The following is a 19177-nucleotide window of genomic DNA, read 5'->3' as shown; positions in this document are numbered from 1 at the left end:
TGAGTATGGGGACAGGAGGCTCATTTCCTTCCTCCATTCATTAGGCAATTTTGAGGTGAATTTGTTTTCCATCCAGCTGGGACTCTTCAGGAAGTGGGGAAGAGCAGCTTCCTTGGCAGCTCCCAGACTCCCCTGGGAGGTGGGGCTGGAATCCCAGGGTCTGGGCACGCTGGGGTTGTGAGCCACACCCGCCAGCTGGGAGGGCTGGGTCCTCCAAGGAGCTGAGGAGGAGGGTCATGGCCACTTCTGAGGGCAAGCCTGATGCTGGAGCCAGACCAGAAAGAGACAAATGCCCCAAATCTGCCTTTTCTCTTCTGACCATTCCTGGTAGTTTATAGCCCGTTTAGTCAACTGCATGATGGCATTAACAGCCATTGTGCTTTGAGGACACATCAATAGAGGCAAAATTCACTGGTGAAAAGGAGGCCATGGGCTCCGTTCCATGCACTTGGCTCCTGCTTCTCCAGACGTTGAGTTCTGGTTTTAAAGGAGAACAGAAGGTGATTATTATGAGGAGGGCCCTGGACACCAACCATGACTTGAGACGGGGCAGTATCGGGGGCTGTTGAGGCTGGAGGTAACCCAGAATGGAGGAGTGGAAATAGGCTCTGAAGTCATAGGGATCTGGGTTCAAATTCTAAAGTACCCACCTCATAGCTGTGTGGAAAAGTTGCTTCATCTGGACTTCAGTTTCCTCTTCCGTAAAATGAGACTGATAATCTCTGCCTCCTAGCAGGATGCGAGGATTAAGTGAGATCTGTCAAAGGCATGAGCTGGAAGGTGTTCAATAGTCATATTTATCATTCCTAGAAGGCCAAGGAGGGAATGGCAGAGTAAATATCTGAAGGACTGCCCCGGAGGCAGAGGTGTTCATGTGGAGCTCCTGGGGACAGGGCGACAGCGAGGGAAGGACCTGACAGGCAGATCTGGGGGCACGTGACGAAGTGCAGGATGTCTCTGGAGGGGGTCCCGCCCTAAGTGGAGGGTCTGTGGATGCCTGGGTGTGGCCTCTGCCTTCTTGGGGAAGGAGCTCGGTTGGGAGCTCACAGCCACGCCGCTTCCACCTCTCCGTCTCCTGCAGGTGCTGGGCCCCAAGCCGGCTCTGCCCTCAGGTACCGAGGACACGGTCAAGGAGGATGCTGCCAACCGCAAGCTGGCCAAGCTCTACAAGGTAAGCCTCACCTGCTCTGTCCCCTGGGTGTGGGGTCAGGACAGGGGGGCAGGAGACCTGATCTTCCGGAGCCCCACTGCCATGAGACCTTGAGCAAAGCAGGTCCTGGGCATAGGCTCCACGTCCATACATGTCCAACAGACACCCTTCTATTGCCTCTTTGCACCAAGTTTAAGGGGCAGCTGCAGACACATCTGGGTGATGTTCATCCCTGGGGTCTTGGGCAAGCACATGGCCTCTTTCTGGGTCTCAGATTCCTAGTCTGTAAAGTGGGGAGAAGGGCAGTAAGGTCAACTGCAGGATTTCTAGGAGTCCACTGAGAAAACAGATGGAAGTTTTTTAGGAAAATAACTTGGAAAAAAGTACAGAAATGGGTGTGTGTGTTTTTTTTGGGTGGGGGTTAAACTTAATTATCGGCCTCCTCCCCGTCTCCGACTTGCAGATAAAGGAGGCGACGTGATGAGATATCGAAGACCTGAGTAGGCCAGCCAGGGGACTCAGGGCATACCAGCTCAAGAGTGGTGCTGAGAGGGCACCTCTCGTATTTATTAATCACACAAATACATCCAAGGACAGTTGGTGATCTCATGCATACAGCCATTGGCTCATTGTGATCTCAGTACACAACTCCCTCTGCAACGTTCCCCAGCACAACACAATAGGGGAGATAACTATGTTGCGGGAACCAGCCTTGGTTAAGACACAGCGTTCTTTTAAGGCACACACCACATTCCTCATCACTGATTAATGGAGAAGAACAGTTGAGTCATGATAATTTGAGCCCACACTTAATGACTTTATTTATAATTTCTTCTGATTCTTAAAACTGAATTGAGGCTATTTAAGCTAAGGAAAAGTCAAGCAATTTCACTCCTTTAAGATAACCAGTACTATTTTGAAAATGTTTTAATTACAAAAATAACAATGCTCAATTTTTAAAAAGTCAGCCTCTCCTGCACCCTTTTGAAAGGTCACCATAGTTGCACAGCTACCATTTGATGAAAGGACATCCAGATGACATCTTTCTGTGTCTAATTACGTACTTTCCATCTCTATTTGATATAATTTGGATCCAAACTATTGTGCTTTTCTGTGTCCTTATTTTTTCCATTCAACATGGTTGGTCAGGAATATCTTTTGGTAGTAGAGATCTACATGGCCTTTTATCATATGTACATAGTATTCTGTTTAATGAATGTAAGAATTCCAGCAGACCTCTAACTGATGGACATTAGGATGTATCCACCTTTTCTGATTGCAAACAGTCCCTTTTTGTGCATTTGTATTAAGTGTGGCATAAGACCAAGTTCCCAGACATGGATTGCTGGGTCAAAGGATGAATAAAGAGGCAGTGATTGGAGTATGACTGCCTAGGTTCGAATCCTCGGTCTGGTTCTCTCTAGCTGTGCAGGTTACTTAATGTCTCTGTGTCTTGGTTTCCTCTGGAATAAAATGGGGATAGCCGGAGAACTATATTAAAAGAGTTCTATAATTACATAAGTTATTATAGTAGGCAAATGATATAAGCGGCTTAGAACAGGGCCTGGCATAGTAATTACTCAGTAAGTGTGGAGCATGTTAGAGTTCTGATACTACTAAACTGCACTCAGGAAGGGCTCCCAAATTACCCTCACCGGGAGTTTGAAAGTGCTTATTTACCCAGAGTCTTGTCAATGCTGGATATTGTCAATCTTTTGAATTTTGACTAGTATGGCACACTTTTTAAAAATTTGATGAACTTTTTATTTTGGAATAATTTTTAGGTTTACAGAAAAATTGCAAAGATAGTATCGAGGGTTCCCATACATTCTCATCCAGCTTTTCCTTAACATCTTAACCAAGTATATTTGTCAAAACTAAGAAATTAACATTTGTTCAATACCGTTAATAAAACTATAGACTTTATTCATATTTCCCCAATTTTTTATTCCATATTCCAATTCTGGGTCTGATGCATTTAGAACTTTTAATTTCTTTCTTCTTCTTCTTTCCTTCCTTTATTCCTTTCCTTCTTTCCTTCCTTTCTTTTCTTCTTTCTGTCTTTCTTTCTTTTCACTGATGATATTGAATATTTTCTCAGCCAGCCATACAATTCTTCTCCACTGCCCCCCACATTCTGTGTTTTATCCCTCCTTCCCTCTCTGCATGCAGTTTCCATGACATTTGTGTGTAGTCACAGATGTGGTTGTGACGAAGCAGAAAAGGAAAAAGAAACCTGAATGTGCCTCAGAGCTTGAGGGCACAGGTCCAGGTGTTCTGCAGTGTCGTTTGGGGTGGGGGCTGGTTGTGGACCAACCCGTGTGTTGGCTCTGGGACAACCTCTGGCCAGGGTAAGGTGGTGGAACTCACTCTCGTTCTGGGCTCACTGTCCCTCGTCCCTCAGGTCTCCAATGGTGCGGGCACCATGTCAGTGTCCCTCGTGGCTGATGAGAACCCCTTTGCCCAGGGGGCCTTGAGGTCAGAGGACTGCTTCATCCTGGACCACGGTGGAAATGGAAAAATCTTTGTCTGGAAAGGTATGGGGGCAAGGAGGGTTCTAACCAGCTTCCAGGACCTTGGGTGAGAGTTCTCACAGCCTTGCAGGAACTCAGCTTGTGAGGAAGGGTATAGTGTGTGTTCCAGGCACCCTGGGAACAAATCAGGAGTCTTGTGCTGAAGCCCTGGCTTTGCAGTTGACTTGCTGTGTGATCTTGGGTACTTTACTTACCCTCACTGGGCCTCAGATTTCCTATTTGGGCAAAAACCAGTGTTCCCCAAGTGTTTTTTTTTTTTTTGAATAAGCACTACGTACACGTACAAAATTTTAAAGGTGCAAAAGGACAGATATGAAAGGTAAGTGCCCCTTCAGCCTTGTCCTTCCAGCCACCAGTTTTCTTCCGTAGAGGTAGCCTTTGGTAACAGTGTTCTATGTTTGCAGAGTCATTCCATGCATTTACAAATATATAAATACATATTTTAAAAGTCCCTTAGAGCTAGGCATTTCCAATTTTTCCCAAGTGTGTTTTAACATCACTTCTCTGTGAGGTTAATTGGCATCATGTAAAAAATAAGTAAAGAATAAAAGAATAATTTTGTGGTCACATAAGTTTATGAGCAAACACTGGGTCAAATAATGTTAACAGATCTGTTTACTTCAGGACTTTTAAAAGCCTTTAACTTGTATATTGGGGCTTTCATGAAAGTGATCTGGATTCTGTTTGGGTAACACTATGCTAAGGATCCACGGAAGCAGGTGTGGGAGGCTCTTGGAAAACATCAGCCCAGATGTTTCTGAGAGGACATGAGATGCTCTGAGAGGACCCATCAGCATCCTCTTTGCCCTAAGATTAGTCCAGAGAAGAGGCCTGAAGGGGGAGGGAGGTAGCAGAGGCACAGAGAATGGCAGAGAGCTGGGGAGAATGCTTGCGGTTGTTACTATCACTTCCATCTGGGCCCCTCGGCCTTGGCGACAAGGTGGCTGGCTCTGAGGTCTGGCCTGGCACAGGGACCCTCGCAGCATCACTGCAGGCTTCAGACTGGAGTAGGAGGAGCCCCCCACTGAGGACAGATGGCCTGGGGGGAAGAGGGGGCTGAGTGGGGTGTGTAGGCTTCAGAGTCTGCATCTCTGCTCTCCTACTTGCTGAGGAGCCTTGGCCATGACCCTAGTTTCCTTTTATACAAATGGAGACAAGATAATAATGATGTTTATCACATAGTGTCATTGTGTAGGTGAAATGAAATGATCTCTGTATAGTTCTGAGCACAAAGTACTTGCTCAGTGAATGGACCACAGTGGTTGCTGTCATCAGCCAGGAGCCCCCTGTGGGCCCCCAGGGGCTTTAGGAGTGGTCAGTTGGGGGGCTCTGTCCTTGGCTGTCCGCAGTCTAAGAGGAGTAGGGAGGGAGGTTTGGTGGCCTCTGTTCCTGGACCAGCTGACAGGAGGGCATGGCCGTGGCCCCCATCCCTCACCCTCCGTCTGCCCGCAGGCAAGCAGGCCAACACGGAGGAGAGGAAGGCTGCCCTCAAAACGGCCTCTGACTTCATCTCCAAGATGAACTACCCCAGGCAGACCCAGGTAGGGTTTGGAGCCAGTAGGACAGTGAGGAGGGGTCCAAGCTGGTGGCGAAGGGCTGGGGTGGGGAGGGTGTCCCACCCTCAGTGTGGACTGAGGACCCCTTGAGGCCCCCTGCTGGGGGGCCCTGTTGCCAGGGTGACCTGAACCCAGCCACATCCTGCTCTTGCTCCTCCCCTTCCAGGTCTCTGTCCTTCCTGAGGGTGGCGAGACCCCACTGTTCAAGCAGTTCTTCAAGAACTGGCGGGACCCAGACCAGACAGACGGCCTGGGCCTGGCCTACCTCTCCAGCCACATCGCCAATGTGCAGAGGGTGCCCTTCGATGCCGCCACCCTGCACACCTCCACTGCCATGGCTGCCCAGCACAGCATGGATGATGATGGCACAGGCCAGAAACAGGTACCTAGGGGGCAAAGTAGGTGTGCCCAGGCCCTCCCCAACTGCCTCCCAGGCACCTCTGGCCTCCTGCTTCCTGACGATGTTTCTCTATGAGGTTTTGACCACAGTTTTGGTGGGTGGGATTCTTTGGTCTTACTTGATTTTTACCACTGACATACCCTAAGCACCTACTGTTTGCCAGGCCCTGTGTGTCAGACCCTACCTTGCCAGCAAGGAGTGCCTAGTCTGGGAGGTGAGCTGAGCTCAGACCTATGTGGTCCATGGAAGGTGAGAGGCAAGCACAGGGGTTATGGAACAGGAAGGGCAACAGAGGTAGGCTGGTTGGGCAGTTTCTTCAGGATGGGGTCCCTTCGGTCGGGCCTCAGTGGATGAGTAGGACTTCACTGCCAGAGAGGAAGAGTGGTGGGCATTCCAGGCAGGGAGTCATCCCAGGAGCCTGGGGCTGATGGCATCCTGAAGACAGGCCTTGAATGCTGTGTCCAAGGATGTGGACTTGATCCTATTACCGTGGGTGCCAGTGAGGGTTTTTTCTTTTTCTTTCTTTAAAAGCAGAAATGTGACAGGGTCAGTTCTGTGTTTTTGAAACTCACAGTGGAAATGGATTAGAGGCAGGAAAATGAAGGTGGAGACCCCATGAGGAGACTGTTATAATAGTTTAGGAGAAAGATGACCTTGAGACCAGGAAGGTCACAGTGAAGATGAAAGGTAGGGGGTGAGGATCAGAGATGTTTATGGGGTAGAATCCGCTTAGGGCAAACATTGACTGCATGCTACTTGATACAAATACCGAAGGAATTAATTTTTATTTGTTACTGTTTCTGTCATTGGTATTATTTCTACTCATTCATTTATTTATTACTTCAGTGAGAGGGAAGGATTCAGGGAGATGTTTGGGGTAGGGAAGTGTGGAAAGAGCTCTGGAGCCTGTCTGTGTGACCTTTGGGAATTGCTTAACCTCTTTGAGCCTCACTTTCCTCACCTGTAAAGTGGGGTTTAATCCCACTCCATCACCTTCTAGAGTTTCAAGTTCCAGAGATTCTGGGCTTCTGTATCCTGGGACTTGGAGGGCTGAGTATCTCTGCAGCACCACCAGGTGGCGCCACAGGGCCTCGTGACCGCTTGGAAAATACTGTCACCTGAGCTTTACCAAAAGATCTGCCAGCAGGGGTCATTCTGAGGTCACCTGATGATGGCCCTGCTTCTGGAGGTGATCTATGAAAACCAGACAATTCAGTAAGACACAGATAATGATAATATTAGTAACAACAGCAGTAATAATTCTAACAATAAGAGGTGTCACCTGCACAGCTGCTGCTCTGTGCTGAGCATTGTGCTGGATTTTCATGCATAAACTCAATCCTCATAGCAAGTATCTCTTATTATTCCCATTTTTCAGGTGAGGAAATCGAGGCTCACAGAGTTTAAGCAAGTGTCCAAGGTTGCACAGCTCTAACAGGCGGGAGCCTGGTTTGGACTGGGTCATGTGCTGATTTGTGCCCTTAGCATGCCCTCTGTTACAAGCACATTTCAGTACCCCCATGCAGTTCCAGTCCTGTGCTCCTCTCTCTGAGGAGAAGGTATGGGGTGGAGTGGAGTTATGATACAAGGATCCAGGCAGGAGACCTGGGTTTGAATCCTAGCAACTCTGATTTGGGGCAATTATTTAACTTCAGTCTGAGCCCTAAGTAGAATCACCTAGAAAAAGTTTGTCTCATCGGGTAACCTGGACCCATCACATTGCCCTTTCCCAGCTGGCCTGAGTTCTGAACCCTGCTTTTCTCCAACAGATCTGGAGAATCGAAGGCTCCAATAAAGTGCCCGTGGACCCCACCACATATGGGCAGTTCTACGGTGGCGACAGCTACATCATTCTGTACAACTACCGTCATGGCGGCCGTCAGGGACAGATCATCTACAACTGGTGAGGGTGTGGGACCCTGTGCTGTGGGGCGGAGCGGCTGGCCTGGGCATGGCAACAGGGGTTAGGCCGTGAGCAGGGCTGAGGGAACGTGAGGGTGTGTGGACCTGAGATGGGCCAGCCCTCTGCTGGGAGAGGCTATTATCCACAAGGCAGTACCACTTGTTATATTTCTCAAAACTTTAAACTATTATGAATACACTATGTGTCCATTGTAGGAGACGTGAGTAAGGAGAAACAAAAAACAGAGAACCTCTCCCACAATTTCATGCTAAGTACTGCATGCACAGGTATTGATCTTCCCCCTGTATTTTCTAATTAAAAATAATTTTTAATTTGAAGGTAGATACTGCATTCACAGAATTCAAAAACCAGAACAGAATGAAAAAGTGTCTGTTGAGAAATCTTGTTCCCACCCTGTTCCTCTCTACCCCATTCTTCAACCCCACCCCGCCAGTGGTAACCGCTTTCAGTAGTTTCTTATATATGCTCTAGTAATTCTTTATGCAAATACAAACAACTCTGACTCTGTCTACCTAGCTCTCTTCCTTCCTTACACAAAGGGTAGCATACTATGTAAATGTCCTGCACTTTGCTCTTTATCACTTAATACTTCCTGGAGATCAAGCTCTGTCCTTACACAGCTTCCTTACTCTTTCTTTAGAGCTGCATAACATTCTATTGTGTGGTTGTACTATAGTTTATTTAATACATTTCCTGATAATGCCTACTTGGATTAATTCCAGTCTTTTGCTATTATAAGCACTGCTGTGACTTGTAACCTTAAGCAAACATGTGTAGAGAAATGTCTGAAGGGTAAGTTCCCAGAAGAGATTATAGGGTCAAAGAGCAAATACCTTTTCATTTTGATAGATATATAGCACACAGTTTCCCTAGATGTGTTTGTAGCATTTTTGGTTCCCACTGGCAACAAGTGAGGCTGTTTGTTTCCCCACAGCCCCACCTGTGAACTGTGTTATCAAACTTTTGGATGTTTGTCAACCTTCTAGTTTATAAAATGGCATCCCAGTATATTTTTCATTTGTATTTCTCTTGCTATGCAATCTCAGGTTTTTTGATGATTGACTGTTGGATTTCTTCTTTAAAAAAATTTTTTTTTTGGTACATTTAGATTTGCTGAAAGTTGTGAACATGGTACAGGTAGTTCTCATATACCCATCACACAGCTTCCTGTGTTCACATCTTCCCTAACCATAGTACAATAATCAAAACCAGGAAATTAATGTCGATAGAATACAATCTACCAATCTGTAGACTTTACTTGAATTTCACCAGTTTTCCCACTAAGCGTCTTTTTCCCGGTCTAGGATCTCACCCCAGGTCCCACACAGCATTGAGTCATCAACGTCTCGGCAGTGGCGTGTCATGGTCCTGCCTCTGATCTGTGACACTTGCTCGGGCTTTGCCTTCACAACCTTGTTACTTTGGAAGAGTCCTGGTCAGTTGTTTTGTAGAATGCCTCTTGATTTGACAACTTCAGACTTTAAAAAGCAGCTTTAAAAAAACAAATGTTTAACTAGGTAATACACACATAGTACAAAATTCACAAGAAGGTTATTTTTGAAAAAATTAGCTCCCTCAGCACATTGGTTTGTCAGATTTTGGCTGCTTATACAGATAACACATGTTGGTGATGGGAAATCAGACAGTATAGGAAGAGGTGGTGCAGAAAGTCAGCCGTCTCAATGTCCCCTCTCAGGGCAGTCTCCACTGGCCTTTGGTGCACATCCTCACAGACTTCTCTGTGCATGGCCACGTGAGGCTGAGTGACTGTCTTTTCCCGTAAATAGGCTCATGGTGCACTTGGTGCCCCCTGACTTGCCTCTCTACCCTGAGAAGTGTGCTAGCCACCTTTCTGCGTCTCACATTCCAGTCTCAGTGCCTTCTCTGGTGCTGCCCAGCATGGGATGAGCCAGCGGATCCCTGTGGGTACATTTAGGATAAGGAAGTCTGTTGGTTGGGCTCAGATTTCTGTAAGAAGATGACACGCTGAGCTGCGGGTGTGGCATGTTGGCTTGGTGCCTGCTTCTGCTCTTGAGAGAATCCTTTCTTCTCTGTCTCAGTTTCATTACCTGTAATCTGGAGGTCTGCGGGCTTCTCAGGCCCGAAGGAGAGACTCAGCTCTGTGCAAACCTCAGTGCTGAGTATCACTTCTTCTTCCAGGCAGGGCGCCCAGTCTACCCAGGATGAGGTCGCCGCATCTGCCATCCTGACGGCCCAGCTGGATGAGGAGCTGGGAGGTACCCCTGTTCAGGTGAGCCCAGCCGCCCCTCTGCGCCACTCCCCTGGCCTTGTTCACTCACCTGTCTGACTGTCTGTCCATCCATCCAGCCATCCAACAGACACTTATTCTCAGGGCTCCCGTGTGCCTGACACTGCGTCTGCAGCCTTGAACACCCAAATCCTGTCTCTGCCCTAATGCCATTTACAGTCTGGGGGGAGAAAGATGTTCAGCAGGCATGTAGGCAAATGGCTGTATAATCACACACTGAGCAAAAATGATGCGATGCCAGGCAGAGAGCAGCAGGAGAGGCAGCAGAGTGAAGCAGTTCAGAGGATGGACATGGAGTCTGCCTGCTTGGGTTTGAGTCCTGTCTTCACCTCTGGGCAACCTCGGACAAGTCGCTTAGCCTCTCTTTGCCACTGTGTTCTCAGACTGTGATAATCACAGTAACTATGTCACAGGATTGCTGTAAGGATAAAGAGTTAGCATTTGGAAAGCCTTTAGAGCCCTTCTGGGCCCAGCATATACCCCTTATACATGTGTTTTAAGTATGAAGACGTGTAGATCCCAGGTAGAATCTAATTAGATTGGCATGGCCCCTCCCCCAAGGAAGGACTTTTCAGCTGGGACCTAGTGAATGAATAGGAGTTTTCCAGGCACATTTCAGGCAGAGGGAAGAGTATATGCAAAGACCCTGAAGTGGGAGAGGGGCATTGGGTATTAGAGGGACTGGGAAAGTGCCATGATAGGAGTCTGGAGAGGTGCTCGGAGGGGCCAGACCACCCAAAAGCCATGGTGAGGATGGTGAGCTTGATCCTGAGAACAAATAAATGCAATGTGAAGGGATGTATGGGCTTCAAGGGTTGCCTAGGCTACGGAGTGGGGCCCTGGAGGGCAGGCAGCAGAGTCAGGGTGGGGAAATGTGGGTGAAGGAGACGGAATCCTCCTTTCCCTGTTGTGCCTTTAGAATGGGCAGGGCTCTAGGTTCAGATGTGGGCTTGGTGCCATGAGGTTTGACAGGACATGAGGTTCTCTGGGTGCCAGGCACCAAGTGGGATGATTACTGTCTTGGCTCACTTAATCCCAACAACAGCCCTGGGAGTGGCCTTGGCCCATTTATCAGAAGAGCCTGAGAGGCTGAGTCAGGTGTCTGAATTCTCACTCCAGGCTGCAGCTGGGATCTGAGCTTTAACCAGCAGTAGTGGGTCATGCTGGGAAGTGATCATGATACCCCCAACACACACATGAGATAGTCTTTTACATTTAGCTAGATGGGGGCCACAGCTGAGATCTGAACTGAGGTGGGCATGCGGGGCAGGAACCGAGGTGCTACATCTTAATGTAGACCTCCTTGCCCCCTCCCTCCCACCACCAAGCCCCTGCCTGCAGCCTGTATCTGGGGTGCACTGGCTGTGCAGGAGGGGTCCTCACAGATCTGGAAGGCTCTGTTCTCACCACTGTGCCAGCTTTCATGCCCAGGGCTGATGTCACCATCCTGGAAGAATGTCTGTGAAAATACATGTGCTTCCATATAAGGAAATACTCGCAAATGTGGGCTCTCTTGGTTCTTGGACTAGACTCAGGGTCAGCGAGGCACGTCCTCATGGGAGGAGCAGGGAGGAGAGAGCAGCAGAGGCAGTGCCCGGGGGACCTCAGGCGATAGTGCTGTTTCCAGCCTTCCTGTGCCCAGCCCCTGTGTGCTATAGGGTCACACTCCACACCGCACGCAGACACGATGGCCTTGTGTGCGCGTGAGCCTGGGCCATGCTGGCTGGAGAGGGGTGGGAGCCTGGCGCCACACAGGAAGACTGATGCCCCCTGCCCCCTTTCCTGATGTGCTCTCCTGTCTCCTGGCCAGAGCCGTGTGGTCCAAGGCAAGGAGCCCGCCCACCTTATGAGCCTGTTTGGCGGGAAGCCCATGATCATCTACAAGGGCGGCACCTCCCGTGAGCGGGGGCAGACAGCTCCTGCCGGGACTCGCCTCTTCCAGGTCCGGGCCAGCAGCTCCGGAGCCACCAGAGCCGTGGAGGTAATGCCCTGGCCCTGGCCCCCTAGAGGGGTTAGCCTCCGGACGCAGATCTCCCGACGCAGGATTGGGTGGAGTTGGGTGAGGAGTTAGGCAGCAGCTTGTTGTACCTGCCTGCCCTGGCAGCAGGATTGTGTCTCTTAGATGTCCCCTTGTCTCAAAGATGCCCAGTGCCCCTTGCACACCTTCCATTATGGGCAGCTCACTACTCACAGTTAGTCTGTTCTTCATAGTCTGGATGCCGTGCCTGATTACAGCCCAGGTGGCCACTCTCCCTGTCGTGGTAGACAGCACAGACCTGAACATGATCCTACAGGATGGTCTGAGCAGCCTAGAGGAGAATTGGACCTCCTTTGTTATGGGCACTCAGCCTCTGCTAACACAGCCCAGAATTCTAGAATTGCCTTGGCTAGCCCCAGGGCATTAGTGCCTCCTGGGAGTCCACTGAGCCTCTCACTGTTCAGTGTGCACCCTCAGCTCTGATGGGGGGTACTCCTCCCAGTCCCCACGGAAGAGCCGGTCTTGCTGCACGGTCTTCTGGGCTGTGGGGAGGGGGCTGAGAGCTTTTTGTCTTGTTTCTGACTGAGCGCTGCTCTCCCAGATCATCCCCAAGGCTGTTGCACTGAACTCCAATGATGCCTTTGTCCTGAAAACCCCCACGGCCGCCTACTTGTGGGTGGGTGCAGGAGCCAGCGAGGTGGAGAAGACAGGGGCCCAGGAGCTACTCAGGGTGCTGCGGGCCCAACCTGTGCAGGTGGCGGAAGGCAGCGAGCCAGGTAGGGGATGGGGGCGGGGTCCTGCTGTCCTCTGGGGACTGCAGCTGTTCCGTCTCCTCCCTCTTTCTGCTTGCGGGGCTCTATATCCTCACCCCTCCTCAGTGCCTAGTAAATGAAAGAAAAGCTGGTTGGATTAAATGAGGGCTAAGGTCAGTGAGGAGGAGGCCTCCAAAGTTAGAGAAAGGAGAGCTCAGCGTGGGCTGGGCTGCTGGCGGAGGCGGTCACTTGCTAGGAAGCCTTGAAATCGGAGGACAGGAGAGCAGCCTTCCAGGAGCAGCCGTGTCTGCTCATCCTAGATTCTCCATGGACAGAAATGCTGCAAGCCAGCCCTGTTTCCAGAACATACGTCAGGAACTTCCTGACCTGGCTTCCGAATGGCAGCCCTCAGTCCCTGCAGCCGTTCCCTCCTGCCGATGCTGGGTAGAGAGGAGCAAGAGGGGCCCGGTCTAGAGCAGCGGTCTGCCGCGACTTCAGAGACAGCGATGTGTTCCCTGTCCGCCAGGGCCAGTTTGGTGGCCCCCGGTCACATGGGGCTGAGGAGCACTTGAAATGTGACTAGTGGGAATTAGTGACAAAGAGGAGCTGAATGTTTAATTGTATTTAGTTTGAATGAATTTCAATGGCCACATGTGGACAGAGCACATATAGAGGAAAGAATCTGGGGACTGGAGTCAGATAAGATTTGTGTCCTGACTTTATGTTTACCAGCTGTGTGATGTTGGGTGAGTTACTTAACCTCTCTGAACCTCTCACCTCATTTGTTGAGCAGGGATAATTATCCCTATCCTGTCAGGCTGTCATCAGTCTTAAGCCAGAAGTAGTCCTGGCTGTGTGTCTGCTGCCAAGTCTGCCCTCTCTGGGCCTCGTTTCATCACCTTTGAATTCCCTCTGGCCTTTTCCCTCTTTGCCCCCTGGGATTTTAAGATGGAGGGTGGGGCTTGAGAGCAGTTGGTTGTGTGGGGCTGGGTTTGTCTGGGGTCTGGTGAGAAGTGCTGGGGGCTGGTGGTGTCAGTTGGCAGCTGGTGTGGCCTCCCCTCACAGACAGCTTCTGGGAGGCCCTGGGAGGCAAGGCCGCCTACCGCACGTCCCCACGGCTGAAGGACAAGAAGATGGACGCCCACCCTCCTCGCCTCTTTGCCTGCTCCAACAAGATCGGACGTTTTGTGGTGAGGCCCTGCAGAGGTTGCTACCTCTGCCTACCCCTTGGGAGGCGGTGCTCCAACTACCAGGGCGCTGGGCAGCCAGGCAGGGAGAAGCAGTTCTGATGGCACAGAGCACAGGAAGGATCCCCCTGCTGGTTGGGATCTGCGACTCCCCTGGGGGTGGGGGGAGGGGAGCAAATAGAGTAAGCCTACCCAGGGGAAGGAAGCCGGCCGGGGTGGTGCGCTTTCATGAGCCTCTTCTCTTCCTTCCCAGATCGAAGAGGTTCCTGGGGAGCTCATGCAGGAAGACCTGGCCACTGATGATGTCATGCTCCTGGACACCTGGGACCAGGTGGGTGAAGGACAGAAGGTGAAGGCTCTCTGGGCCTGAGGGAGTGGAAGGAGCCAGACTTCCAGCTCTAAGATCACTTGCCAGAAGGACTTAAAAGAGCCAGTGTTGCTGGGGAAGTCCCTGGTTTGCTGCTACCCTCTTCCACTTTCTGAGCCTCCATTTCCTCATCTGCAAAGTGGGAGTGATAGCACCTACGTTGCATAACCGCCCAAGGTGAGATGTAGATAAAATCCCCGGCAAATCACGAAGCCCCAGATAAATGCACATCAGGTGACCAGCATTCTCTCCCAGGCCTCAAGGAAGTATGAACTCTTGAAGTTGGTAACGAATGTTGAACTTAGCAGCATATCATATGCAGGCACAAACTGTCCAGTGGTACCTGTTTCAAAGAGCATCTCCTGTTTTAGAGGGCTCCAGGCTCTGCTTCATCTCCTAGGGAAGGCTATTGTGTAGGACTTGGCAGGGCAAAGTGCCATTCACTCAGTCAACCATTATTAACTGAGCACCTGCCTTGTGCCAGATACTGTTCTAGATGCTGGGGATAGAGCAGTAGATAGGTACACATGTCCCTGCCCTCACAGGGCTTACATGCTCAGGGGGCACGGCAGTCAATAACCCTTCAAGTTGGCGACAGTGTTATAAGTGGCAGCCATGCAGGCAGAAGAGTCCCCTCTACCCACAGGGTTGCTCCTTGGGACCCTCAGTTGGAAAATCAGTACCAAAATGTTTGCAGCCTGAGCCATTCATTTCTTGTCATTGATTGCTCCACTGGTCACTTAATCTGTCCATCTGTTTATTCATTCACTCAGCCAACATTTATTAAGCACCACTGTCTTCCATGCAAAATGCTGGACTGCTTGGAATCCTGTGATGAGCAAAATAGACATAATACCTACTATGGAGGGCCCTCCAGTTTATTAGGGAACACATTTGTAAATAAGTTAAGAGAAATAAAGTCTGTTATTTTATTGTCTCATACCATTTTACCAGTGACAGGTGCTTCAAAAAATATTTTAGATATGCAAGAGTATAGATAACACATAAAAACCCACTAAATAGATTTTTTTGTGTAACAAAACTTGTATTAAAGCTCAAAATGGTGGTAATGGTGGTGAGTTGTTTCGGTTCCAGGCCTCAGGCCCACATCGGCCCAGACACGGGGCTCTGGCACCATGCAGACTCTCAGTCAATATTTGCTGGGTGACCAACCAGTGAGCGTCTGCGGGGCCACTCATTTGTTGTACAAAGAGAAATGCCTGTGCAGGGGTCACTCATGGACTTCTGGAGAGGAATCTCAAACTCGCTGCCCGATAGCACTCGGCTGGCAGCTTCAATGAGTGGAGCTACCTGGTTGGGGAGACTGGCGTTGTGGAGCCCGAGGCAAACTGGAACAGCTTGTCCAAGGGGGCAGCCCGCTGCTGCTCAGCTTTGCCCACATGAGGGTGAAGGCACACCATTACCACATCCTTCAAGTTTTCAAGAGAACGTGGCTCTCTAGATTTTAATAGAATCAGCTTGGAGCTAAATTTCCCTAAAAGACCTTGCAGACCGATCTGGGGTGGTGGGTGGACAAGCAAAGCATGCAGGTAGGTCACCAGTTGGCAACCTTTCTTCCCAGTCCTTCCAGTCGTAGTCTGTGGGCTCTGCCAGCTGAGGACTTTGTCCCATTCAGCTCCTGGGACCTCCCGCTCTTCCTCCAGCAGTGAGTTTGGTCAGCATCCCTCATTCGCTTTTCATCTCTCACCTCCAGGTCTTTGTCTGGGTTGGAAAGGATTCCCAAGAAGAGGAAAAGACGGAAGCCCTGACCTCTGGTGAGGACCAAGTGTGCCTGTGGGTCTCCATGTGGTGCGGTGGGAACAGCTTCCTGCGCGGGTCTGGGAGTTCGTGACAGGGGGCTGGGGTCTTCCTCCTCCATGCGTAGCCCCCGTCGTGAGCCTGGCTGGGTCAGTTCCTTCAGGAGTTTCAGGTCATGCCAGGGAAGGGAAGGAATGGATAGAAACTGCCTCAGGCTTCCAAGATGCCCAAGACTGAGCTTGTCAAGGTCGAGATGTCAGAAAGCAGATCCCTGAGAGCCGAGTAGATCTGATTTGGGAGCTGGGAACCCAAAAGCTGGCTTTTAAATATCTCCCTATAGTGGACAGCAAGAGCACAAAATGTTACGACTTTTATGAAGTAAGAGATTAAATTGTGGCTCTGCCCCTTCCTGTGTTCCTGGGTGGGGTTGGACAGGAGTCAAGTGTCCTCTGCCTTTGAGTGATAGTGGCGTCCAGTGTGGGTACTGGGCATTAGAGACGGGGGGACCAAAAGCCATCTTAGGCAACTCCTGCCCTGAACCACCCTCTCCCTGCTGAGGGAGGTACTAAGGACTCCTGGGGTTTCCTTTCCCTGCATGTGTGTCTACAGCTAAGCGGTATATCGAGACGGATCCAGCTAATCGAGATAGGAGGACGCCCATCACTGTGGTGAAGCAAGGGTTTGAACCTCCCTCCTTCGTGGGCTGGTTCCTCGGCTGGGATGACAACTACTGGTCTGTGGACCCCTTGGACAGGGCCATGGCTGAGCTGGCTGCCTAAGGAAGGGCAGGCCCCACCCCGTTCCTGGTCAGTGCCTTTTATAACTGTCATCCTTCAAAGAGACCTTCCTTACAGTGAACAGGGCCACTCTGGTGTGTGTACATTTTTACAGTAGCCAAAAACAGCCCTGTAGAAATTCAGGGTCTTTGCAAAATTGTCTCAAGTATCTGTGCTTTTGAAAATTGAATTCAATAAAATCTGTTTGAAGTGTGTTAGCCTGCTGGGGTGCAGTATGTCCTACTAATTATTCTGAGAGTGCCCAGGGAAGGGCCTCGCATGTGCCTGTGAACCAGGGGGTGAGCTCCATTCACCCTGTGTGTTAATCCTGCTCCTTCAAGAAGCAGAGGCCAAGATGAGATGAAATGTGTGGAGGTTCTCCTGAGGGAACTGCCTGTGTGATGGAAATCAGGAGGGGACGCTGGAAAGCCATCAGACCAAGATGCAAATCCTACCCCATGAAGGAGAGGTAGGGAGAAGGTTGGGTGGAAGCCATCCTACATGGCTGTGCAATCCAGGGAGGTTCTGCAAAGCTTTGGGGGAGTCCTTAATACAAAGTAAAAAAAAAAAAAAATTTTTTTTTAATGGTTGGTTCCATTTTTGTTTTTTATTGTTTATATTATATATACATAACAAAATTTCTCATTTTTGACCACTCCTAAGTGTACAATTCAGTGGCATTAAATACATTTATAATGTACAGCTGTCGCCACCATCTACACCCAAACCTTTCTCATAATCCCCAAGGTCAATGCTGTGCCCAGTAAACAGTAACTCTTTGTTTTTTCCCTCCCCTTTGCCCCTGGTAACTGTTATTCTACTTTCCATCTCTGAATTTGCCCATTCTAGGTGACTCATGTAAGTGGAATCAAACAGTATTTGTCCTTTTGTGTCTGGCTTATTTCACTTAATATTTCCAAGATCATATACTTCGTAGCATGTATCAAAATTTCTTTCTGTGGCTGAATAATATTCCATTGTGTGTACATACTACATTTATCCATTCATCCATTAGTGGACACTCAGATCATTTTCACCTTTTGGCTATTGTGAATAATGCTGCTCTGAACATTGATGTACAAGTATGTGTTCATTTCAAAGTGTCCTTGAGCTAAAGTCAAATCAGCCTACAAAGCTGTTGTGTCTCCCAGGAGCGGGTATGGTGTATCTTATCTCCCCACTACACTCAGTAGTTAGGAGGTGTGGCCTTGCAGCACTTGTGGGATGGAATTCAAAGCCAGCAGCTGGGGCCTTTAGTCAATTATGATCCTGTAAGTCTGACAAGATGCATTTTTATAGCTGCCACATACTGTGCCATCTGCCCGGAACCGCCTTGCTTCCCCTGGTTCCCGCTAGTCACTCTGCTGCCCCAGAGCAGTTTGGAGAAATAACTGCAGCTGCCATCACAAGAGGTGCCTGTGGGTGTTCAACTTTGGGAGAGGGACTTCCTCTGTGTCCCACCCACTTGGTCCCCTGGGCCCTGAGTCTCTGCTCATGCACAGGTTGTCAGAGTCCCTTTCAGATACTCCATGAACTTCTGCCTCTAAACCTTTTCTCCATGGAGGTTCCAAACCAGTCCAAGGAACTGCTGTGGTACAGATCCCATTCCCTCCCCTCTGTCCTGGTCTTTTCTCCCCATGTTTTTACCCCTTTTGTTCCACGCCTTCTCCCACCCCACTGTCACCCAAGTTATGGAGTGAAAATTTCTGTGCATAATTTTAGAATAGAAACCAGGGTGAGGGTTTATGTGATGGGAAAGGTGTCTGTTTATGCTGTTGTTTCCAAAGCTGGCTGATCAAATTGCCCAGGGAACTTTTTAGAAGCATTGTTTCCTCAGGGGCCCCTACCTCCAGAGATTCTGATCACTGCAGAAATGACAAGGGGAGTGGAGAAGGAATTTCCCAAGTGAAACGTTGGGGGAAAGTCAAGTCATCTCAGGCAGTGTGTGCATCAAGTACAAACACAGGGAGTGATGAGGGACAATGTTCTGCTCAGAGACAAACAGCCAGGTGTGGCTGGAGCAGAAAGTGGGGAGTGCAAGGCCCCAAATCTGAGAGGTAGGAGGGGCCCAGTTCATGAAGGACCTCAAATGCCATGCAAAGGGGTTTGGACTTGTAACTCCTGCCTTGCTTACCCCAAAGGGTTACTACTTTCATGGTCAAAGCAATCGCCCTGACAAATGTAGACAGACCTGGAGCAAAGGCAGCATTACCAGCTGGAGCTTCTAGGGCCTTCACTAGAGGCTAGTGGAGGCCTGTCTAGACAGAACCAACTCACATTCTGGAAACCTGTGGGAGGTCACCTTGCAGGTGGATTCATTTCCGTTTATTGGCATTCAAGGTGGTTGACTAGCCAATTTCAGTTTATTAGTGGCTGTGGCCTTGGAGTTCTGCAGTGCCCATCAAGGAACTTGCCTGAGGCTTTTGAGTTACAATGAATTAGGAACACTATCATGTCAACCAATTTCTCTTCCTAACAATTTTTGATAGATCTTGGATTTCGTCCTCTACAATGGAGATGTCACCA

General features: G+C 49.6%; 1 protein-coding gene across 4 annotated transcripts in view; it reads left to right on the top strand.

Annotated features, from left to right (window-relative positions):
* The window catches only part of GSN (gelsolin), a 53615-nt gene extending 36751 nt beyond the window's left edge, over nt 1–16864 (top strand). For all 4 annotated transcript variants that reach the window (XM_017673098.3, XM_017673085.3, XM_017673079.3 and 1 more), the window contains 12 exons: nt 1082–1171; nt 3555–3687; nt 5137–5225; nt 5407–5622; nt 7410–7543; nt 9725–9815; nt 11644–11814; nt 12413–12587; nt 13629–13753; nt 14004–14081; nt 15832–15892; nt 16485–16864. In XM_017673098.3, the coding sequence (XP_017528587.3) occupies nt 1082–1171; nt 3555–3687; nt 5137–5225; nt 5407–5622; nt 7410–7543; nt 9725–9815; nt 11644–11814; nt 12413–12587; nt 13629–13753; nt 14004–14081; nt 15832–15892; nt 16485–16654 (1533 nt within the window). In that variant the 3' untranslated portion in view covers nt 16655–16864. The remainder of the gene's footprint in view (nt 1–1081; nt 1172–3554; nt 3688–5136; nt 5226–5406; nt 5623–7409; nt 7544–9724; nt 9816–11643; nt 11815–12412; nt 12588–13628; nt 13754–14003; nt 14082–15831; nt 15893–16484) is intronic.
* Nucleotides 16865–19177: the final 2313 nt, after the last annotated feature.

The sequence above is a fragment of the Manis javanica genome, chromosome 2 (genome assembly GCF_040802235.1).
Source record: "Manis javanica isolate MJ-LG chromosome 2, MJ_LKY, whole genome shotgun sequence".
Lineage (NCBI taxonomy): Eukaryota > Metazoa > Chordata > Mammalia > Pholidota > Manidae > Manis > Manis javanica.
Note: the sequence above shows the minus strand (reverse complement) of the source record. Positions and strands in the feature narration are given on the sequence as shown.